The sequence below is a fragment of the Podarcis bocagei genome, assembly GCF_964188305.1.
Source record: "Podarcis bocagei genome assembly, chromosome: 11".
Lineage (NCBI taxonomy): Eukaryota > Metazoa > Chordata > Lepidosauria > Squamata > Lacertidae > Podarcis > Podarcis bocagei.
Genome location: NC_138136.1, coordinates 62,777,477 through 62,802,815, shown reverse-complemented (window position 1 = coordinate 62,802,815; position 25,339 = coordinate 62,777,477). Strand labels below are relative to the sequence as shown.

General features: G+C 43.4%; 1 protein-coding gene and 1 long non-coding RNA gene across 2 annotated transcripts in view; one reads left to right on the top strand and one right to left on the bottom strand.

Moving 5' to 3' along the window:
* Nucleotides 1-21,878, bottom strand: part of UBAP1 (ubiquitin associated protein 1) — a 33,828-nt gene extending 11,950 nt beyond the window's left edge. The window contains exons 1-3 of the mRNA XM_081212983.1: nt 21,686-21,878; nt 6,143-6,183; nt 2,989-3,113 (exon numbers count right to left, since the gene is read on the bottom strand). Of these exons, the coding sequence (XP_081069109.1) occupies nt 2,989-3,113; nt 6,143-6,176 (159 nt within the window). The 5' untranslated portion in view covers nt 6,177-6,183; nt 21,686-21,878. The remainder of the gene's footprint in view (nt 1-2,988; nt 3,114-6,142; nt 6,184-21,685) is intronic.
* Nucleotides 13,808-16,196, top strand: LOC308597452. The gene is made up of 2 exons (XR_014013000.1): nt 13,808-14,176; nt 15,097-16,196. It is a non-coding gene; the product is annotated as an uncharacterized lncRNA (long non-coding RNA).
* Nucleotides 21,879-25,339: the final 3,461 nt, after the last annotated feature.

Here is a 25,339-nt window from a genome sequence, read left to right as displayed (position 1 = left end):
CATCTCCAATCAACCACACCAGACCCAAACCCAGACCCTCTCCACAGATAAATTACAGACACCATCCAGTAGCCAAACCATAGTGGCACCTCCGGATGCTGCACCCCCCTGCAATCCCAACACAGATCTGGCTGGCACAGGGCACAAAACCACAGCTCGCCCCTATACACGAAGCCAAGCCAGAGCACAACTAAGTGCAGTACAGCCATCTTCTCAGAAAAACTCTTCACAAGGTCAAGAGGTCAAGACACGAAAGCTTTAGCAACTAATCCACACCTAATGACCCTCCTAAGTGGTACTCAGAATATCACTCAAGAAATCACTCAAGATATCCCTCAAGTAATTAATGAACAAAAGAAGAAAAGGCACATTAACCTAGGAACTTCCTATCTGCCCAGAACGTTGGAGGCTATACACCACACCCCCTCAACAGTATTTATAGGAACTCAAACACTGAGATCCTGCTCTGTTCTAGTAACAAGAAGCCGAAAGCACCAGCCTGAAGATGACGAGTGAGACCTCGTCGAAACGTCGCCTAGACACCCCAACTCTTACACGGGAAGACACCCGAAGACACCAAAACCTACATTCCTGTACCCGTGAAAATCTACGAAAGCATATATATATATATATATATATATATATATATATATATATATATATATATATATTAAAATTCATACTGGCATACTGACAGACAGCCTAATAATAATGGTTGTACGTGGTTTTAAACTGTTTTTAATGTTGTGCTTTTAATGTTGTAACCTGCCCTGTGGCCTTAGGGTGAAGGGTGGAAAACAAACAAACAAATAGATACTAGGGTGATGACTGCTGTTTCCAGGAACTCTTCTGGTTGTGAGACTTTTATGGGTGAGCTGAGAATTTGTTTCGACCCTGGGTGAGAACCCAGAGGCTGGGAGGAAGAGTGTGTCAGAAGGAAAATGAAGTGATATTGATTTATATGTGTATTAGTAACTGTATTCATGTAAACTTTTTTATGCAACTGCGTATTTCTGTAATATTTTGTTAAGCTGTTTGTTGTTGCTTCTGTTTGTTCACCGCTTAGATATATTTTTATTATATTAAACAGCACAAAAATTAAATAATCTAATCAAACCGAATATTATATGCCACATACTGGAAGAAAAGCCAAAGCCAAACTAAAATAGAATTAAATATGAGATTATGGGGACAAGTGGGAATGATTAAACTACAGCAATGTTAGGAGAAAAGGAAGAGGATGATAAAGAAGAGCTAAGTAACTGGAACCTTGTGGTCAAATATATTAAGGAAAAAATAAGAGCTGCTGATATCAGCACAGATTTTCTTCTCTTGTGCATTTATTTACACAATAAAGGTGAGGCCCAGATGAAGCAGGACCATTTTGCAGTAGTCTGGTTGCCAATAAATGCAATGATTTATTGATTATAATCATCATGAATTATACTCAATATTGTATACTTCTCTTTTATGAAATATTAATCGAATATTAAGTTATTAAATAGGAATAATTCCCTTTTTAAAAAACCCTTTTCTACTCCACGGTTTATTTATTTTTAAAACCTAGAGGGTCTTTCAGAGTTGTCAGTTCCAAATGACCTGAAATTGCCGTTTGCTTCTTGAGAGCACGCAAGGATTTATTTTTAAAAACTATACAGAAATAATAAGGCAGACTCCCCCTGTGTTAGTGGATAACATTCACCTGGAACAGGATTAAAACCCTTAAATGTATTATCTTACAGTTTGCAATGGTTAAGTGAGGCCAATATCAACCAGCTGTGAAGACAAAGCCACTTCTGAACCTGCCCAGGAGATGGGGTTGCGGGCTTCACGCCCACCCCACGTGAGCTGGTTTTCAGCCCCCGCGAGAGCAGGGGAATCCCGGCCGCGTCGTTCCCCCCAGCCAGCCAATCAGGTGGCTGGGGGGCGGGGCCTGCCCTATTTAGGGCCAGCAAGGACGGGGCTCGCCCTCTTTTGCTGGCTAGCCCCCACGTTTTCCCACCCTCCCTCCCTTTAGGTAGGCTTAGGTAAGCAGGTTTCTGACTTTGCTATGGACTTCGGTCTGTCGCCGCAAGGGGCATGGTAGGATTTTTTCCCAATTGGCAATTTGCAGCCTTTTGGTTTTTCACCTACCTCGTAGCAACTCGTCACAACTCCTCGGTATTGGCGGTTAGGCATTGGTAAGAAGGGGTTTAGAGGTTGGGGGGCCATCACCTCCCCCCCAGAGAATGAAGGGTGGTCCGATAAAGGACTCCGGGGGCGTGGCCCTGTCCGAAGCCCATGGAGGTGTGGGCCAAAGGCACGCCCCCGAGCGGTGACCCGGGGGAGCTCCTACTTGACGTGCCTCAGCAGGAGACTCCCCCTCTATGCTGTTAACCCTTCCCGTGTCTCCAGCAAATGGGCTGGAGCCGGATAGTCGATAGGACCAATGCCTAAGCCAATGCCTCTCATTCCTGAATTCAATAAAGTTGTGGCCTAATTAGCCCATTTAACCTTAAATTCTGGTGTCTGGTGTCTTCATTTATCCTTGGTGGGGGGCGGGAACTCGCCACGCAAAGCCTTTATCCAGCAACTTTTAGAACACCCTTAAATCAAGAAAGGGAAGCGGTTCTTCTTCCTTATCTTCAATAAGAATTTTCTGCTGTTGGTTAACAAAGGTGGATGTTGCATTGAAGACTTGAGCTTGCTTCAGAAGCTACTTCTCCTTATCTGGCTTTGAGATGGATTAAAGCACGCACAGGGCAGGTGTTGACAAACTACCCAAATCTATTTTAAGGGGACCAGAAGCAGCCGTTCCAGTGCAGTTAACAAAAGAGGGGCCCTGCTTCAGTTGTTCAGAGTGAAACACTTTTAATCTTGCATAGTAGGTTAATGCAGAATAATCCGTTACCTAAAAGCACAGTCCTGAGTACTCTTATGCAGAAGGAAGCCTCCACAAGTTGTAGACGACTTTCTATTGCAACCCTGTACAAAACAAGCAAGTCTCACCTGGGCTTCCCTTACAAGCTGTGGAGAGTCAGGCAAACAAAAGCCAATGGGCAAGCCAACTTTGGCTGGTGCTCTGAACTTGTCTCCTATCTTGAACGGGACGTCATCGAGGTAACTGAAGATCCCTAAGGAGAGGGAATGAAACACATCAGTGACTTTGCATTTGTCAGTCAATACAACCCCATTTCGCCCATCTAGGCCAAATCCCCAGTAACAGCAAGGCTTTAAAAGTCTGAAACCAACAGAAAAGCAAATGAATGTTGGGGTTTATATTCAATTCAAATGTGACACGGTGTCTGGCTCTGCAAAAGCCTTCCAAAAACTGCTTCATCCCAATTTCCCCGAACACTGATAAAAATAACCACACTAGCAGTTTTAGTTAGAAATCGCCTTCTATTTTTATGCTTGAAAGTTCATGTTTTATATAAACATGAACTTATATAATAGTCAGCAGCACCTATATAATAGTCAGCAGCAGATGTCTTCAGTTAAACAGCCTCCATAGATGGGAGATGGGCTTAATGGGGTTCCCAGGCACCTTGAGCTCACACACCTGCTTCCAACAAGCTGCTGGCACCCCAAGTCTATTTTTCATATTGCTGCACTGTCCAATATTATCAGGCAGGGGAGGGACAGTTCATAGTATTATGTAAGCAAGAAGAGCCAACAGGAACCAAAGGGGAGAGCAACAGATTCAGGGAATCAGCAGGCCTTATTATGCAGCTTGTGAGGTGCATGCATGTTGGATATATTAAGCTTCTTTGCACCAAGCCAGACCATTGGTCCATCTGGCCCCCATCCTGTCTACTATCCTGTCTACTCTCTGAGAGCAGCTGCTTCCCAATTCAAAGTCCAGGTCTGAAACAAGAAAAACAAGGAGGGAACTGCTCTGAGCATCTTGGAATCTCCCATACCGGCTGCTATCTAAATGGCCAGTGTAATCCTGCATAAACTCACATGATGGAGAACCAACACAAGAGTCACCTTCCCCACAGCCATGCGGCCACTCAATATCTCCAGTGTGCACTGCTCAGTACTCTGCACTTACAATGTATGCCTTGGTCAGTTATGGAAAACAGAGGAGGGAGGCACAGAAAACAAAGAGAATGCAAAAAAGGGAGAAAGCTAGGTCTCAAAGGTGCAAACTAATAATGCTTATTGCTGCAAAACAAACAAAATACCCGCTTCAGAACTGAAATACATTTTTTACATTTGTGTAAAGACTTCCCAAAACACCTATCTGGCACTATAGGCACTTCACTACAATGAACAATAATAGTTCCTCCTTTCTACTTCTTCTTGGTCAATTACACCACACCCCTTTTATACATAGTGATCACCTTAGTACAGATTCTTTCTATGTGCAAAAGAGGCCACCTGAGACAGTCTTGCACAAATATTACGCATCTAGGTGACAATGCACAACTGGTGAGGAAATCCCTGAAATAAAAGGCACATGTGCCGTATTTCTTCTTCCCAGGGTGTTTCCAGTTACAGTCATCCCCCACCAATGACTTTTCCCTTGACAGAGCTGATACAGGATGGCAATCACAAGAGACCTACAGCTCATAAATCCAGTTTTTGCACAGATTAGTGGTAGAACATGTCCTCTGCTCGCAGAATAAGACCCCATGTTCAATCTCAGAAATTTAAAAGGGTCTCGGGTAACCGAACAGATTAAAAGCAAGCAGCAAACAATTTATGGAAGAAGAGTTAATGGGTTTGTGGTTCTAAAATGCTAGCAGATTCGATCACTCAAACCTGGTATTAGGCAAAGTACAGACATTAGTCGGGGAGGGAGGTGTGTGTTTTGACTGAAGGGGAAAATATTTATCTCAGCGAATGCTTAGTACATTGTACAAGCAGAACAAAAGAAAGAAGATATCTGTGCTGTTCAGCTTGCAGTCTCTTCTTCTTTTGTATGCAGAGACACAGCTTGAACTATCCAGAGCTGTGCTTGCTGCAAAGCTCTCTTATGTCATCATTAGCTTCCTTTAGGTGGAAATTTTGTACTGTCAACTTGAAATCACATCGGGGGGAAAAGGCACTGTTCAGCAAGAGCCACAGGATAGAAAACCACAACAAGGGCTATGTGTCTACGCACAACCATCCCCCCTCCTCCACAAAGTGGAGCACGGCATGTTTTTCTCTTCTGTCATACAACCTACTGCATTTTCTTCTTCCAGGTTAAGGCTGCCCATTAAAGGCTAGCCTAATTGCTTATCTGAAGATGGCTTATTTTTAGGTTGACCCCTGACTAGACGGAACCTACTATAGTCAGGTCACTAGTCAAAAGGGAATGCCTTCCAATCAATACTACTATTTTGGGACCAGAGATCCTCACCACATCTCAGGTTACAGATCCCAACTCTGTTGTAAGTAGGGGTGACCCAGGAAAGGACCTTGTTTGCTGTGGTGCCAAACCTCTGGAACTCACCCCCTGTGAAGCTGAATTGTCACCATCAGTTATCATTACAGTGCCCAGTTAAACTTTACTTTTCAAGATGCTTCATTCTGACACATGGCTTTACTTAGCTTCACACTGCTATTCTGTTTAATGCTGTATAAATCTATTTGCTGGCACAGTTTCATTTTCAACATTCTGTACACCACTTTGGGACACTGTGTACCTGAAAGTTGTGTGTAAATGCTTAAAAACAACAATGAAGCCAGCTCTTCCATGGATACCTTCACAATATTTCTTATCCAATTGCTAAGGTAAAGGTAAAGGGACCCCTGACCATTAGGTCCAGTCGCTAACGACTCTGGGGTTGCGGCGCTCATTTCGCTTTATTGGCCAAGGGAGCTGGCATACAGCTTCCGGGTCATGTGGCCAGCATGACTAAGCCGCTTCTGGCGAACCAGAGCAGCACACGGAAACGCCGTTTACCTTCCCGCTGGAGCGGTACCTATTTACTTGCACTTCATGCTTTTGAACTGCTAGGTTGGCAGGAGCAGGGACCAAGCAACGGGAGCTCACCCTGTCGCGGATAATCGAACAGCCGACCCTCTGATTGGCAAGCCCTAGGCTCTGTGGTTTAACCCACAGCGCCACCTGCGTCCCTATCGAATTGCTTAGGAACACCCTAACCTATCTTTAGAAAGACAGCCTCCCCTTGCCACACCTGAAACAAAAGACACACATTTCACTTACCATGAAAGTCGGACCTTGACTTCGGAGCAGCCATTTAGAATCTGAAAGACATTTTGAAACAGCATTAGTGACCTTGCATCATCACACCTCCAACACATACTCTCCATCCAGTGGAGCCATCCCGTAAATATTAGTTCAGCTTTTTTTAATGTGACAGGTAACACAACCTTCTTTATCAACAGAGTTCCCTGTGTTCTACACACCTGAGATCTGGCACAAAAATTTAGATCCTACTTATCATCGTTTTTGTTTTTTAAAAAAAGGGTTATGAAAATCGGAAACAAAATTGAGGAGAGGGCCTTATGTGGAGGGGAGGGGAGAATGTGCCTCCTTTGGCCACTAAGTTTTGTGAAACAACTTGCCACTGTGACTGCTCAGATTGCTATTACTCCATTCCTTACTACAGTCCTCTCCAAACTCTGCATCAAAAATATTGCGATCCCAATTATGCTATTTGTGCATGCATGTTAGCACAACTCTTAGTGTGCAATCAGGAAATCCACAGCTTCTCCAGCAAAAATGACTGCAAGAAACCATGAAGTGTCAGTTTATCAAGACCCCCCCCCAGCTATACCCAACAGCCCTTTCCTCTGCACAACCTCTATGCCACAAACTGTCAAATGTCAGTATCAATTATCAGCAAAGCAAGGGTCTGTCTGTTGCCCCTTCAACAATCTAATGTCCAAGGGTATACAAACGTACTCGTTCCACAACACAGCTTACACCAGGCAGACAGAAGGAAACTTCAAGCCTAAAGGCTTCGCTTTCAGTATGATCAAAATCTGCAAGTCTGGATGCTACTGATCTAATCTTACAGATGTGCTGGGTATTTCAAAAGTGTTTCCACACATGCACATCTGTGTAACTCAAGGCCTGGCCTTACCTGGAGGAGATCCTGTTGCAACAAAACTGCTCCTATTCTTTACCAGCAACAGAAAACCTGAGGTGGTGGCACTTGATTATAGGCAATCCAAGGTACTGTATTCTGAAGAGTATTTTTGACATGGACACGGCAACACACTCCCCCCCCCCCCATTACTTGAGGCATAAATAAATCAAAGGATGAGTTAAGTCCCTGACATTACTGGGGCAAGACACAGGCTAGAACTGAACAGGGATTATAAAAAAGGAGTCTCTCCCTCAAAAAAATGAAGGTTTTGGGAATATTGAACAAAGCACAACCACTTGGCTTCAGCCGAAAGAAAAACGTGAAGTCATGTGAAATTATCACTGTATTGAAATCTGTGTCAGAACAATGACACAGCATTCCTTTGGGCATTTTGTTTTCTGTGTATTACCGCAAAAAATAATATACTTTTTAGTTTTTATCCTGCCGTATCCCGAGTGACAAAAATGTAAACTCAAAAGACATTCACTTTTATGCAAAGAAATTTTAATGCTGTAAGCTGCCCTCTGATCTTTGGATGAAGGGTGGTATATAAATTTAATAAATATAAATTAAAATAAATCCACAGTGGACATGAAGATTAAAAACCCTGATAAACCCCAAACATATCTAGACACAGTACTCTCTCTGGTATAAAGGACTCAACAGACTCAAGTTTGAAACAGAGGTATGTCCAGACCAATTCTTATACAGTGATTCAACAGGAGACTCCTCTGAAATTGGGCAGTTCTGAATGAATCAGGACAGGGTGGGGAGAAAGTTTCCCCATTTTCCCCAAACTGCACTGCTTATAAACCGGATCCAATTTAGCATGGACTTGGACTATAGAATACCTTTCATTGATTGTCATTCAAGTGAGAGCAAAAACCGCAAAAAAATTTAGCAGGGGCAATTAGAGTAAGATCTATTATTTGATTATTGATGTAAACCTCCAAAATGTATTTTGTATACATATTCTGTACTATTCCAGTACATTTTTTTAAAATTTTACTGCTATGGCTAGTAGCTGATGCAAATAAAGATTCTTCTGATCTGATCTTTCATTGACTGTACCTGTTATTCCACACTATTGTCATAACAGCTGTACTTCATAGACCACTTCATAAGGTTGAGGGGGAGAAATGTTTCTTAAAAGGAGTTTGGAAGAGACACACTGATATATCTGTTGTGACAAGTGGTGCAACTATCCATGTATATAAAAATGGAGTGTTTGCAAATCATTCTCTCTGTGTCACATGGAACATAATGCTGTTGGGAGAGAAGCAACATTTGTGAAGCATTTCCTAAGGATGCAAAATTCCTCACCATTACTCTTAGGACCCTGATTCAAAACAGTGTTTTTTGACAGCCAGCGTGGTCTAGAAAGAACAGCAGCCTTCCTCAATCTGCAGCTCTCCAGATGTTTTAGACTACAATGTGACTTCAGCATGCCTGAAGTAGATTTGTTAGGACTTAAGAGCAGGTCAAGCCCTGATTTAAAAGCCCTTCCTCTGCCATGAGCTCATTGCGTGACCATGGGAAAGCCCAGTTCTGTACATGGGAGTAAACTGGCTTCATCTCATAAAGATAAACCTAATGAAAATGAACCATAGAATTTTTAATGCGTAGATCAGGGGTGGCTAACCTGGTGGTACGTCTACTGAAGACTTGGGTCAACAAAGATAAATCAAAAGTAGATTTATTGTATGAAAAAGAGCATATTTAAACCTAATAAGGAGAAGGCCTGGGGTCCTTGGAGAGAAGCCTTTTCTCACTTGCCACTACTGTATCCTTCTGTAACTCTTCTCCCAGTTGCATTCTTCTAGCATAGCTCCAGTACAGTGGTACCTCGGGTTAAGAACTTAATTCATTCTGGAGGTCCGTTCTTAACCTGAAACTGTTCTTAACCTGAGGTACCACTTTAGCTAATGGGGCCTCCCGCTGCTGCCGCCGCACAGTTTCTGTTCTCATCCTGAATCAAAGTTCTTAACCCGAGATACTATTTCTGGGTTAGCGGAGTCTGCATCTGTAACCCGAGGTACCACTGTACTTGGTTTCCTGGTCAAAGTGGACCTAAATGGCTGAAAGAGATCTTCGGGAGAAATGAGGTAGACAGAGAGTGGCTTTTAACCTGTAATCTGTCTGCAACGTCTCTTTGTATGCTGGAAGCAAATTCAGGGAGAGGAATCCTGCAGTTGTTGAAGTTCTCATTTTGCCCTTAAGTACCACCTCTATATCTCTCCCTGCTCACATGCAGACCCAAATAGGTTTGCCTCATATTTCTCTCGCACATTAAATCGAGCATTTAATGTTCAGCTTCTCTGTTACACGTTTAACCTGTAATTGGATTTCGTTCAGGGAACATTAAGTCATACATTTTTATTGTCTTCATGCAACTATGCAATTCCATACTAATTACCATCTTTCACCTTCAGCCTCAATGAGGTGTATATAATAAGCCAGCCTTTATCTTTCATACTATAGTAGCTTTTGCAAATCAGTAAGAATTAAGCAGACAACACACATCATCACAAGCTAATGCTCGGTTCCCTTAAATTAACCAGCCCTCTTTCCCTTAGTATTTCAATGGAAACACAAATCAGATGCAAACAATTTACAAAATGAAGCTGAGTAGGGCTAGGATCCTGTTTATCACACTTTCGATAGTTGGGCCTAGGTACATTTCATCCACCAATAAGCAACAGTAACCCACCTAGAGGGAGATATCAGGAGACACAAATGCTATGTGAGATCTGTGGCTTTCATGCCCAACTTGTAAGCTTTTTATAGAGGCATGACAGCTGGGTAACTGATGTTGTAAAAAATATATTGCAGGACCAGATAAACATTGGGTCTCAAAACATAGGGCTCTTTTATTATTGCTATGCAAAGTAATTTGCATAAGCCTTTTTTCAAAAAGGCCGAACAAAAGATGTGGGCATCATGCGGATGGTCATTTTGACAGCCAAAATGATGCCAATTAGTGCATGCCAATATTTTCCCTGTTTTTGCATGCCACCTCCTTCCCATCCCCGTCCACTGCACATTTCCAATTTGACTGAATCGCCCAGTGTGCCATAGCCAAGGCTGTTCACTTCATAAAATAAATCCCATGCTTCATGGCCACGTGCAGACAACAGAAGTTCTTGGAGAACCAAAGGGCGCGCTGTTCCAGCCACTCTTAAGTTTGCTCCACAGGAAATTTGTGACCAGAATAAGAAAAAACACTGCGGCACAGCTGCCTCTCACATAGTAGATAAGCCCCCAAAGTTCTCAGTAGTGATATAATAACAGTATTTAAGGCTGAGTAACCAAGTACGACATTTGGCTAAGTGGATTTCTACTCCTAAATAAAAGACGGGTGCAAGGCAAACAACTTGGCATCAGGTTACCTAAATGACTTCGGCCCCTATATTGTCAGATGGGGCACTGCTGCAAATACCACATGCCTCAGGGGTGCACTATAAGCTGGGATTTTATTGTTGCAGCTCCAGGCCTCTGGAATCAGTTACCAGCCAAAATTAGACCAGCACCTAGCATCTTGATGTTTAGGCAGCTACTGAAGACATTTTGGTTTAAGAAGCCCTTCCCCAGAAATGTGACCCAGTCATTTAATGAAATATTAATTCTATAATTGTAACCAATGGTTTTTATTGTTTTAAAAATCTAAATTACTTGTAGTTTATCTTATTGTACACTGTTTCAATAGCTTTGGCTGTGAAGCAGTTTATAAATCTGTTAAATAAAAAACAATTCTCCTGTTGGACAAATATAATAATATCCACAATTTACTGGAATGGTCAGTGATCTACCCCGGGGGCGGGGTTCAGGTGGAAGTTGTTGACCTTTTTTTAGGGAAGAAAGTCAAAGTTGTTGACCTTTTTTTGGGGGGATTCGGGTCAAAGTTGTTGAGCTTTACTTAGGGAGATATTTTGACCTTTTTGAGGAGGTTCAGGTCAAACTTGTTGCTTGTTGCTGTCTGCTAGTGACTGCAAGCATACCCAACCAAGATCGACAAAAATCTGTAACAGAAAATTTAGGACACACATGAACAGCAAAGGCTTCTCTCTCTTATTTTTAAGGCACCTGGAATTTTGATTTGCAATAAAGGCACAATGAACCCTGCTGTGGTCTTCTTGTGTTGCCCTTGTAACAACGAGTTACATTAAAAGCTATCTGCCAATCTCCCATTCCCACCACCCTTCTGAGTAATACCCCTCCCCACCTTCTCACTATATAGAAGGGTCTGGCAACTTCTGTTTCAGTGTATCTGAAGAGGTGTGCATGCACACGAAAGCTCATACCAAGAACTAACTTAGTTGGTCTTTAAGGTGCTACTGGAAGGAATTTTTTTATTTTGACTATGGCAGACCAACACGGCTACCTATCTGTAATTAAAAGGTACTTCACACTTAAGACTATTCCAAGATAGTCTGCAATAATATCCATCTTCTCATTCATCCAAAGATTTTCCAGATCATTAAAAGGTAGTTTTGCCCATTCATACAAATTACTCATAGGATGGTGTTGAACAGACAGGATGTTCGCCTATTAATCCACTGCTTCTCTCTGTACACAAAGAACATTTGTGCCTTTCTCCCCCCCCCCCAAAGAACAAGGGTCAGAGGACCATGAAGCCTTCATCCAGGCTGATTTTCTGGCAACTGAAGCAAGTCCAATTTTTAACACAGCACAGCTACAGGGTAGAACAGTCTTCTACCATAATAAGTAACTGCTGTCTGTCATTGGGTCAGTAACTCATTCTCAAAGTATGTGCAAGATTATTACCTTGAGAAAACACACACACGGGCTACACCCAAAGGGTCATGACCTAAATGGCACAAAACAATAATCCATGTAGGAAAGATTCAAGCTCAGCTGGCAGCATAAGCTGAAACTGATCCCACAACCAGTGTTGAAAACTCCAATATATAAGCTAGGCACCCTACGGCTCCTTGAACCAAGGTTACAGTCGCCAAAATGGAATGTCTAGTCGACATTTTGATGGACTGACTAGTGGTGTGAGGTGAGAATATTCTCTGCTAGAAAATTCTCCGGAGAATGTTCTCCACGAACTGTAAATTCTAATGTAAGAATCAGTTTTACAACCCACATTAAAATAATCTAGTAAATAATAAGTCAAGCTGTGATATTGCGAGTGTAAGTAATGAGTAATGATTTTTTTTTTGATCCAGTTACATTACTGAGCATTGTCTCATTCACCATTGGCAGTTCTGAAATGTGAACTACAGAAAACATATTTCTTTTTTTTAGTTTTAAAAATGCTATTCATTTAATTTGATGAACATTTGGATTCATATGTATTTCAACTATATGTAATAGCCTTTTTTTCTATTTTGGTGTGATTTTATTCTTAGCAATTCTATACCCTTGGACATACAGTGTGATATTTTTTTTTACAGAGTCGCTTTAATGCTTTATACACTTAAATTACCTAGGCCTATACAATTATGGGTAACAGCATGTGAGGTGGCCTTGATTTAAACAGTTGACGTTTCTATATTTTTATTTAATGCCAGTAACTGGTTTTTGCTGTGCCATTCAATGGTAAAAGGTGCCATTTACCAGAAATTGACATACTGAAATATATGATCATATAATAATTTATTTAATGTTAACAGCTTCTTTTTTATATGTATTCATATAGTTTTATCAAGCTGTATTTTAGAGCCCAAAACGGTTATTAAGTGTTAGAGCTATTAGAAGCACAAAATAGCCTATTACTGAATTTACTTGTATCAAACCTTCGCGGCATTGCCCCATTGAATAAAAGTATCTGTACAGTTTTTGGTTGCCATCTGAACACGTTTACCCATGAATAAACATGTATATTAACTAATTATATCGTTTTCAATGCATTAAAATGAATATTCTCCTATTTTAAAGGAAAATCTCTAATATTCTCATTAATATTCTCCAAAAGATTATTCTCGAGAATTTAGCATCACTAGGACTGACTGTGATCAATTATCAGTTAAACATCTGGAGTCATTCTACATCAAATCAACGCAAAAAACAAGGGTTTCGCCACCCACCGTCTCGGATTTTGATGAAACATGGTGTACACCCTTCCCTTATGGTTGAAAGAAACCCCCTTAAATGTTTCCCCTCTATCTCAAATGGTTTTAATTTTATAGCACTTCAAAGTTTCGTGAAATCAGTGTTTCTGTTCCTCTTGAGATCCTCGGCCTTGTGTGCATTTTATATTTTTTCTCTATAACCAATGATCAGATCTCTTTGAAATTTTACACAGAGCTCAATAACATGATGAGGATTTCAGGAAAAAATACACCAGCACTCAAAAGATTTTATAAATGCCTAAAGAAATGTATAAATGTAGTTTATGTATTTTTTGGCGGAAAAATGAGGTTTAGAAAACCTAAATTTTCAGTGTGAGAGCACGATGGAATCAAATGTTTTTGATGGTGAACATTATTGCAAAGACATGCTCTTTCTCAACGAAGAAACAAATTTATAAAATATCATGCGGGAAGCAGCCCACGGAGGCTGTTTAGCTGGCCCATGAGCTGCCCCTGACCCAAGCCGCCCGCTCGGCGAGTCCCCGCGCGCTGCACTAAACCGGCGCAGTGCGGCACAGGAACTCTCTTCCACGGCTCCGGAAATCGCTTCTGCGCATGCCCGAAATCGCTTCTGCGCAGGCGCAATTTTGAGCATCTGGGAATGCGCAGAATGATTTCCGGTGCCGCGGACATGCGCAGACCTGATTTCCGGCGTCGCACTGCGCCGGTCTGGCCCACGGAGGATCTCCGGGGGAGTGATCAGGTCCATGCCCGGTAAGCCTTGCCGACCCCTGGCCGAAGGTGAAAATGATTCCACAAACCGTTCCCAATAGTGGCACTGGGTACTTCAACTGGAGATGCAACAAGCAAAGAGTCAACGTCCCTCCAAAGTCAAGCGACTTTATCCTCAATATGTCTAGGGTGGGTGTGGCGAATGCCTCCAAGGTGGGTCATAAGGAAAGGGTTAAAAGGAGGGTGGTGTGATTGGCCAGTGGAATCTGATAGGAGTAGTTAGGGTTAGAGGGGGAGTTGTGTGAAAGTCAGTTGAGAGTTGAGAGTTGAAGAAGGAAGAGGCAGGAATAGCCTGTGGGTTGGTCGAGTTGTGTGGTGAAAGAGTGAGAGGAATTATTAGATGGAGTCAGATAGATAGATAGTTGAGATAATCAGTTTGAAGTTGTTAGGAACGAATAGGACAGTTAAGGAACTAAGAATAAGAAACTGCCAAGAAAAATTAACTGAAACCATAAGCTTGTTCATGCCGATAAAATAAACTTGATTATTTGTTAATGTTAACAACTGTCTGGACTCCGTGTGTACCCGTAAGAAACGGGTTGGTGGCAGCGAAGAAAGCAATCACAGTGGTGGCACAGGGTCAATAGACTGTCAAACGTCCGGGGGGCCCTGTGTGATCGCCACAGTGGGTTTTCATGGGGCTTTAGAGGTCCCTACCCCACACGGGGAGCCAGTAACTTCCAGACTATCCAAGATAACTCCACTGGCCTGCTACTAGAGCCAGGGCTTTTTCGGCTGTGGCTCCGATCTGGTGGAACGCTCTGTCACAAGAGACCAGGGCCTTGCGGGACTTGACATCTTTCCGCAGGGCCTGCAAGACAGAGCTGTTCCACCAGGCCTTTGGCCAGGGCACAGCCTGACTCCCTCCCTCGGCAATCTTCACGGAGCTCTGGCCCAATGGTTGCCAGTGCCTTGATTCAATTAATTTTATAATGAATGATTTTGGAGTGTTGTTTATGCTATACTTTTATACTGTTTTATTGTTGTTAGCCGCCCTGAGCCTGGCTTCAGCTGGGGAGGGCGGGATATAAATAAAATTTATTATTATTATTATTATTATTATTATTATTATTATTACTAGAGAACATAATGCGAACTGCAAAATGAACCTTTTTGCAGCCCACACTGCCACATAGCAGGCACTATTATTTGTTCTTACCAGTGTTTGGTTGACTTCAGAGCGAGACTTGCACCATTTAACAATCATTTAATCAATGTGTTTTTTTCTGTACCAGGTCAAGGATTTAACATCGACAAGAACACATTTTTACATCTCTGCTTCTAATGTCCTGCTGTATGTCTATTCAACTTAATACTGCCCACATGGACAATTGGAAAGGCCCTAGCTGCCAGGGTATCACGGAGATTGACACCTCCAACTCTCAACACGTTTGAATTAAGTGAGCTGTACTGAACAACAATAGACCTTACTTTCAGGTAAACAATGTTAGGATTGAAAATGTTCAGAGTCCTTTTAATTCCTGAAGCTCCTCAACATCTTTCAAAGTAAGTATCATCCCACAGAAGAACACTGAGAGCATTTTCCCTATCTGAAAACCTCAGTCGAAATGTTTCTTTTAAAAGCTGTCACAAGACAGCACACATGTTAACATCTGAAGTTAAAGAACACTCATGATTCAGATTACTTTTTGCTTGCTATTTATTATGCCAGCCTTAGGATGGAAGCCAAAATACTCGGCATTCCCCTAACTTTCTACAGAAGATTAAATTGCAACAGCATTGCAAGCAGTGTACATTGCTTAGTTTGCAAGAATCTTATGTTTGCATAAAATTGGGTGATGTTCAACTCAGTCATACTCAGAACAGACCCAGGGAAATCAACGGACTTGTCTACTCTAGGTGTGACTTAGCTGGAATCAGCAAGTGTGTTTCGTCCCCCTTTATCTGCATGGCTAACATCTATAAATGCAAAGTGAAAAGTTATTCAGGCCATGAATTTATTCTTGCTGCACACATTATCATCAAGTCTAAGTGCTACCTTAGTTTTAAGAGAAGATTCATTTCTCCAACTTTACTCAAGGCTTGAAATTAGCAGGGAGCCAGGGACATTTTGCACCAAAATATTCACCATTTGTGAGCACTTCAAAAACTCTGTGTGCCATTTTTGGAACCTGGCTGACACTCAAGGATTACTGAAATGTATGAGATTTGAAACCTCAAAGTATATGTTAGGGATAGACAATATGTTAAAGGAGTTTAACAATAAAGAGTAGAGTGTTTTGAAAACTGGAGTATGTTACCAATGACACTTTTGTGTCAATGCAAAAGTGAATTGCATATTAACTCATGCTTATTAAAATAATAAATAAAATGTGTTGCAGACCCCCCACAGTGGGGACTAGATTTCCTGTTTTGGCACCCACAACCCAGGTGCCAGAAGCCATTTGGCTCCTAGCTTTTCTATCCCAGTTTCTAACACTGACTTTACTATGCTCCAAATAACCATAGTTTGGAAAGCTAGTGTGTTCTAGTGTTCACAGTGTTGGGCTAGGATTCAGAGCACCAAGTTCAAAACACTATTCAGCCTTGTAGCTCACTGTGGGACCTTAAGCAAGTCACTTCTTGCCTAACCTACCTCAGAGTTGTTGGGAGGATAAAATGGAGAGAGCAAGTACCATGTAAGTCAGCATGAGGTCCTCTGGTAAGAGATGGAATATAACAGCAATAATCAATCAATTAAATAAATAAATATATACTGTAGATATATAGCCTGTTAAGATTGTATGTTAATTGTGCCAAACAAAGTCCCATTCATCATCACCTCTGCTAATTTTTTAAAAGGTTATGTCTGAAGGACTGGCAAGGAACCCATGAGAAGACAACACGCCAAATGAAGTAACTGTGACTCAGTAAGAGGAAGTTGCACTGCACACTAATTAACGGTGTCATCACCTACAGAGTTCCCCACCTCAGGCAAACTCAAAAATAGAAATAAAAGAATACAGCCTATTATAGCCAATCAGAGCACAGCATTCCTCACCTGAATTCTCTTGTCTTTTAATTTTAAATCTTGCTCTTCTTTGAGGGAGCTTACAATAGCACACATGCCCCCCAAAGGTTATGCTCATAACAGCTATGCGAGGTAGGTATGGCTAAGCGAGTATGACTTGCCCAGGTCTTCTCAGTGAGCTCAGGGCAGAACAAGGATTTGAAACTGGGTTTCCCCAGTTCTAGCCCAGCACTTTAACCAGTACACTGTTTCACGGATAATGGACATTGATTAGAAAAGGTATTTACTTCCGCTGGGATCCATGTCCCTTACAGTATGTGTGTGTTTTGAGCTGACTGGAATCCACGCCAGGCCAGAAAAAGGCCTTTCTGCGCAGCCCTTCCTAGTACCTAGTAAACACAACTGACAAAACTACCTACAGAGAACAGTGAAAGCATTATTCTACTCCAAAGACAGGACGGAAGGCTTTCGGGATGAAAGCCTGCAACAGTGTATGGAGAAAGGTGGTGACCTATGTTCCCAATTCTGAAGCGAGTGGAAAATAGTAGTACTGTATTAGTTACAGCACAATCCCATGCATGTTTTACATGGAGACCTCATGTTAAACTGGGCTTATTCCCACGCACGTAATAAAACTGTGCTACTAGGCTCTACTCAAGATATAAGGAGATCATTGGAGGATCAAAGTTGGGGGATATCACATACAAAATGAAGTCTCCCATTCTTCAAACCTTTCATAAATATTTTCTGAGACAGGAGCAAGGTTTCCAATAAATAATGTGACCCAAGAGATTTTTCACATGGGAAGCTACTTCACATGGGATGTTTGAGAAAAGGACTCCACATTAAAATGACAGAATGCTTATATACTTTGGGATCTTACCAGTCAAAAATGAGATTTTTTTTCTCAAGACACACAAGCTCTGTAAGTCCAGCACCCTGGACCCCTCCACCCTTTCAAACAGCCAGAAGCATATCCTGTTAAATAAATACACATATATGCTTTGAACAAACCAGCCAAAAATTTATTACCTGTCAAATGATGCAGTTCCTCACTTCAGGAGAAATGTACATTTTGAAATACTGATACTCTGCATTAAACAGTGACAGTGCTGTGTTCCACACAGTCAAGTCAATTCAGCCATTAAACTCAGCAAAGGGAAGGAGCGAGACCTGAACTCTGTACCTCAAGTAAATGTAGTTGGGCTAAAACACTGATCTAAGGCTCTAAGCTATTTTGAAGAAGGCAGGATATATATGACAAATATATCTCCATAAAATAAACATCTCCTCTGTTGGGCAGCCTTAGTCACCTGCTCTACAGTCTGCTCTGAGAACAGTAATCTCTACAATATCCTTACAAAGTACACCCTCATTATCTCCCTCAAAATGCAAGTCAGAGGCCAATGAATTGTTTCCTTTAAACTACTTATCAAGAACCAACAAGGGTGAGATTTCAGAACGTGGGAACTTCTGTTGCTATTTGCATTGCAACAGCCAACGACTCACATTTAAACAGAGCTTACACTGTTCAAAGCACTCAAAACACACTATCTTTTCCAGAACTGGAATATGCTAGTCACCAAGATGAGTCTGAGCTACAAATCAGGAAATCACCAGTTTGCTTCTATCCCTCTGCCACAAACACACAAGGGCACCTTAGGGAAGCAACTGTCACTCAAGTTGTTCCAACTCACACAACAAAGAGCTGGTAGGTCCTGCTTACCTTAAGGACTGCTCTAATAACAGCAGGATAGTGCAACATGAAGGCCTCTGACTAATCAGGAGCATTTCATTCCTTACAACAGCCCTGTGAAGTCGATTGAATCCTACAATTCCCATCCGTCAGCCAAAGGAGCATGAGTCACCTATTGCTATTCAAGAAGGAATGCCAGCCTGGACGGAACAGAACACAAATGCATACAACTCCCCACTTTGCTTTGGCCTTGAATAACTGATCCCTCCAGTGATTGACTTTTTACCCCACCCTCTCCACACACTCCTTAACTGGCCTCTTTCCTATTCCTATTGTATGGGTGGGGGGATTGTTGGTTTGTTATGTTCTTCTTTCTATTATGCCTTTTGTGTCCTCATCTTCGGCCCAGTATACCTGAAGGAGCGTCTCCACCCCCATCGTTCTGCCCGGACGCTGAGGTCCAGCGCCGAGGGCCTTCTGGCAGTTCCCTCATTGCGAGAAGCAAAGCTACAGGGAACCCGGCAGAGGGCCTTTTCGGTAGTGGTGCCTGCCCTGTGGAACGCCCTCCCATCAGATGTCAAAATGATAAACAACTACCTGACATTCAGAAGACATCTTAAGGCAGCCCTGTTCAGGGAAGTTTTTAATGTATGATATTTTAGTGTTTTTTGGTTTCTATGGAAGCCGCCCAGAGTGGCTGGGGAAACCCAGCCAGATGGGCGGGGTACAAATAATAAATTATTATTATTATTATTATTATTATTATTATTATTATTATTATTATTTTGTATTTCTATGCTGTGAACCGCCCTGAGACCTACAGATGAAAAGCAGTATACAAGTATAGTAATAAACAAACAAACCAAATTCTGCGACCACTGTTGCCAGGAGAGGACCCAGTCTCTCCCTCTTTAGCCAACGGGAGGCAACAACGGCCAGAAAGGTGGGACATAAACACACACACACAATATATATACACATATACATATACACAGACACACACAGTGCTTTTTTCTGGGAGGCCGCAGAGGTACGCATAACTCTAAATATTGTGTGAATCTATGTACTTTTGTCAATTTACTGTATTTATTTTTAGCAATCTGAACTAGGAAATGGTGATTTCCTTGAGTCAAAATGAGAATACCCATATATATATATATATATATATATATATAGGTTTTGGTGTCTTCGGGTGTCTTCCCGTGTAAGAGTTGGGGTGTCTAGGCGACGTTTCGACGAGGTCTCACTCGTCATCTTCAGGCTGGTGCTTTCGGCTTCTTGTTACTAGAACAGAGCAGGATCTCAGTGTTTGAGTTCCTATAAATACTGTTGAGGGGGTGTGGTGTATAGCCTCCAACGTTCTGGGCAGAGAGGAAGTTCCTAGGTTAATGTGCCTTTTCTTCTTTTGTTCATTAATTACTTGAGGGATATCTTGAGTGATTACTTGAGTGATATTCTGAGTACCACTTAGGAGGGTCATTAGGTGTGGATTAGTTGCTAAAGCTTTCGTGTCTTGACCTCTTGACCTTGTGAAGAGTTTTTCTGAGAAGATGGCTGTACTGCACTTAGTTGTGCTCTGGCTTGGCTTCGTGTATAGGGGCGAGCTGTGGTTTTGTGCCCTGTGCCAGCCAGATCTGTGTAGGGATTGCAGGGGGGTGCAGCATCCGGAGGTGCCACTATGGTTTGGCTACTGGATGGTGTCTGTAATTTATCTGTGGAGAGGGTCTGGGTTTGGGTCTGGTGTGGTTGATTGGAGATGGCGTTCTGTGTGCCTCTGGTTCTGGTGTCGGTTTTTGTGGGGAGGGCTAATTTCCAGATGTCTGGCAGGCGGGACGTGTCGTCACGCTTGTTCATGTTGTGAGGGTGTTTCTCTATCTCGATGGCTTCCATGATTATTCTCTTGTGGTGATGTTCCATGTTAAAGAGCAATTTGGAGTCTGCAAAATTAATTTCGTGTCCTGTTTCTTTCATGTGTTGGTAAAGAGAGGAATTACAGACACCATCCAGTAGCCAAACCATAGTGGCACCTCCGGATGCTGCACCCCCCTGCAATCCCTACACAGATCTGGCTGGCACAGGGCACAAAACCACAGCTCGCCCCTATACACGAAGCCAAGCCAGAGCACAACTAAGTGCAGTACAGCCATCTTCTCAGAAAAACTCTTCACAAGGTCAAGAGGTCAAGACACGAAAGCTTTAGCAACTAATCCACACCTAATGACCCTCCTAAGTGGTACTCAGAATATCACTCAAGTAATCACTCAAGATATCCCTCAAGTAATTAATGAACAAAAGAAGAAAAGGCACATTAACCTAGGAACTTCCTCTCTGCCCAGAACGTTGGAGGCTATACACCACACCCCCTCAACAGTATTTATAGGAACTCAAACACTGAGATCCTGCTCTGTTCTAGTAACAAGAAGCCGAAAGCACCAGCCTGAAGATGACGAGTGAGACCTCGTCGAAACGTCGCCTAGACACCCCAACTCTTACACGGGAAGACACCCGAAGACACCAAAACCTACATTCCTGTACCCGTGAAAATCTACGAAAGCAAATATATATATATATCATACACATACACAGTACAGGGAAGAACTGTGTGTGTGTGTGTGTGTGTGTTTATATATCTGTGTGTATCTGTGTGTGTGTGTGTGTACATATATATATATTATCTAAATCTACACCTATATAGTTAGTTAGAGGCACTAAGCGTCAGTGAGGGCCACCTGAGGATGACAAACCGGGCCGCGAGGGTGGAGCTGGGGCCACAGGCGTTCAGACCCCAGGGGCGGGGAGGGAGGGGCAGCGATCTTGAAGTCGGCCAGAACTCGAACTCGGGACCTTCCAGGCCAGGAGGGCTCTCGCGACCACCGAGCCCTCCCTCCCGCCCGCCCAGGGGGACGGAGAAGCGAAGCCCCCGAGTCCCTGTCAGGGATGGAGGTTCGCCCGAGGGGCGCCGCGAAGCCAGCCTGGGCTCATCCCCCCCCCTGCGGGGGTCTTTCCCTTCCCCATCCCCGCCCGCCCAAGCGCGCCTGCGCAGAAGGACGCGCGCGCGCACACCCCTCAGCGGCGAGGAGAGAGGCGCGTCGCCCCACCGACACTCGCCCCCTACCTGAGGGGCGGCCGCCGCCGCCGCCGCCTCCGGCCTACTCACCCCGGATAACGGCTGCTGCGGCTGCTACTCGTACTCGTCACGCTCGCCCGCGGCTCTGCCAGCTACAAGTCCCCGCCGGCCGCGGCCACCACGACGACGAAGACGACGAGCCGCCTCCCCTCTCCGTACCCGCCTCGGCAACAGCGCGACGCCATCTTGTCTCCCCGCCCAACGCGCACGCGCACAGGCCCCCCTCCTCTCCGGCCGGCAGCGACGCGTGGCGTCACGACGCCGATGACGCGGCGCGGAAGAGAGCGAGAGCCGAGGGGCTCGAGAGGCGCTTCCGGGTTGCTGGCTGCGGCCGCTTGTCGTTGCCATAAACGGGGAGGGAGGAAATTTATTATTATTATTATTATTATTATTATTATTATTATTATTATTATTATTATTATTATTATTATTATTATTATTTCTATACTGCTTTTTAAATACAAACTTTTATTGCTTTTTAAACAAATACAAGATATGCCGCTTTATATTTGTAAAGGGAGAAAAATCTCAGAGCGGTTTGTTGTTGTTATTGTTTAGTCGTGTCCGACTCCTCGTGACCCCCTGGACCAGAGCACGCCAGGCACTCCTGTCTTCCACTGCCTCCTGCAGTTTGGTCAGACTCATGCTGGTAGCTTTGAGACCACTGTCCCACCATCTCGTCCTCTGTCATCCCCTTCTCCTTGTGCCCTCCATCTTTCCCAACATCAGGGTCTTTTCCAGGGAGTCTTCTCTTCTCATGAGGTGGCCAAAGTCTTGGAGCCTCAGCTTCAGGGTCTGTCCTTCCAGTGAGCACTCAGGGCTGATTTCCTTAAGAATGGATAGATTTGATCTTCTTGCAGTCCATGGGACTCTCCAGAGTCTCCTCCAGCACCAGAATTCAAAAGCATCCATTCTTTGGCAATCAGCCTTCTTTATGGTCCAGCTCTCACTTCCATACATCATAGCGGTTTACAGCACATTAAAACTTCAAATAAAACAATCCAGAACAAAATGTTCCTGAAGAAAGTCAAATATAAAGTGCACGTTCAGAGCAATGTGATTAACAGGAAACTAGAGATTTGAAAATAAAACACTGCTACATGGAGTCCTATATAGAATGGACATGTAAGGCAGCACAATTAACAAGAGGTTAAATATTAACATATGCATAGTTGATATGCATTAGTTGTCAATCCTGCCAGTGGTGTGTGTGCTGCCATCAGTGCTGGATTATGACTGTTGAGTTCTGGTTATTGTCTTGTGTTACCCCCTTGATGTTTCTTTTGAAATGAATAGATTATTATGTATCATTATTATTAATTACGGTAATAATTACCCAATCAAGCACCAGCAAAGCACAGGCATCAATTTACTAATTTATTTTAAATAACAATAGCAATAATTTGATATTTGTGAAGTACTCTACTTCTCATGGAAGGGGCGGGGAACAGAACTTTGTTAGACTTCCTTACACTTCGCTGCACACTCGCCCCACCACCATTTTTCTGTTCTGGAATCATAGAATTGTAGACTTGGAACTGATCCTGAGCATCAACCCCCTGCAATACAGAGATCTCAAGTCTTTTTATTAAAGTACACTTCTCCCCCCACCAGGCTCGGGGGCGTCCCTAATGTCCAGTAGTTGATCCGACTGTATCAACTGACAATATATTAAGATAATGTAAGGTAATCAGATCCTGGCAAAGATTGCCAAAGAAGAAGAAGAAGGTCTGTAGGAAGTTTGGCTCAGAGGAATTAGTCCAGTTCCAGACTGTGCATGATGGCAAGGGAGAAAAAGAGAAGTGCCAGCGGAGGTCCCATCTTCCCTTTTTCTGTGGTTATAAGTTGTTTTAAGTTGTTTTTAAAGTTCTGTTTTCATTGTTGTAACCAGCCTGGGACCTTAGAGTGAAGGGATATAATTGCTGATGATAATAACGTTACATTTAAAGTGGTTGTTTTTGTTGAGTCGTTTAGTCGTGTCCGACTCTTCGTGACCCCATGGACCAGAGCACGCCAAGCACTCCTGTCTTCCACTGCCTCCCGCAGTTTGGTCAAACTCATGTTCGTAGCTTCGAGAACACGTCCAACCAACTCGTTCTCTGTCGTCCCCTTCTCCTTGTGCCCTCCATCTTTCCCAACATCAGGGTCTTTTCCAGGGAGTCTTCTCTTCTCATGAGGTGGCCAAAGTCTTGGAGCCTCAGCTTCAGGATCTGTCCTTCCAGTGAGCACTCAGGGCTGATTTCCTTAAGAATGGATAGATTTGATCTTCTTGCAGTCCATGGGACTCTCCAGAGTCTCCTCCAGCACCAGAATTCAAAAGCATCCATTCTTTGGCAATCAGCCTTCTTTATGGTCCAGCTCTCACTTCCATACATCACTACTGGAAAACCATAGCTTTAACTATACGGACCTTTGTCGGCAAGGTGATGTCTCTGTTTTTTAAGATGCTGTCTAGGTTTGTCATTGCTTTTCTCCTAAGAAGCAGGCATCTTTTAATTTCGTGACTGCTGTCACCATCTGCAGTGATCCTGGAACCCAAAAAAGTAAAATCTCTCACTGCCTCCATTTCTTCCCCTTCTATTTGACAGGAGGTGATGGGACCAGTGGCCACGATCTTAGTTTTTTTGATGTTGAGCTTCAGACCATATTTCACGCTCTCCTCTTTCACCCTCATTAAAAGGTTCTTTGATTCCTCCTCACTTTATGTGGTCATCTGCATATCTGAGGTTGTTGATATTTCTTCCAGCAATCTTAATTCCGTCTTGGGATTCATCCAGTCCAGCCTTTCTCATGATGAATTCTGCATATAAGTTAAATAAGCAGGAAGACAATATAAAGCCTTGTCATACTCCTTTCCCAATTTTGAACCAAGCAATTGTTCCATATCCAGTTCTAGCTGTAGCTTCTTGTCCCACATAGAGATTTCTCGGGAGACAGATGAGGTGATCCGACACTCCCATTTCTTTAAGAATTTTAAGCTTGCTGTGGTCGACACAGTCAAATGCTTTTGCATAGTCAATGAAGCAGAAGTACAGTGGTGCCTCGCAAGACGAAATTAATTTGTTCCGCAAGTCTCTTCGTCTTGCGAGTTTTTCGTCTTGCGATGCACGGTTTCCCATAGGAATGCATTGAAAATCAATTAATGCGTTCCTAGGGAAACCGCCTTCAGACCAGGTCCGGGGACAATCTGTCCCCGGACCTCTTCTGAAGGCTGGGGGGGGGGGGACAAGGGCTTTTCTTCCCACCCCCAGCATTTTAAAAAACCCCGGGACAGCGGAGGACTTCTCCGCTGTCTGGGGCGATCTTAAAATGCTGGCGGGCGGCATTTTAAAATCGCCCCGGGACAGCGGAGGACTTCTCCGCTGTCCGGGGCGATTTAAAAGCCCCTGGGAAGGCAGGCAGGGGGGAGCAAAGACTTTTGCCCCCCGCCTGCCTTCAGAAGAGGTCCAGGACCTCTTCTGAAGGCCGGCGGGGGGCGAAAGTCTTTCCCCCCCCCGCCTGCCTTCAAAAGCCGTCGGCGATAGCGGGAAGCGCTTCCCTGCTATGCCGGACTGCTTTTAAAATGCTGGCGGTGGGGAGCAAAGCCTTTCGGCCCCCGCCTGCCTTCCTGGACCTCTTCTGAAGGCCGGAGGGGGGGAAAGGCTTTGCTCCCCACCACCAGCATTTAAAACAGGTCCCCGGAGA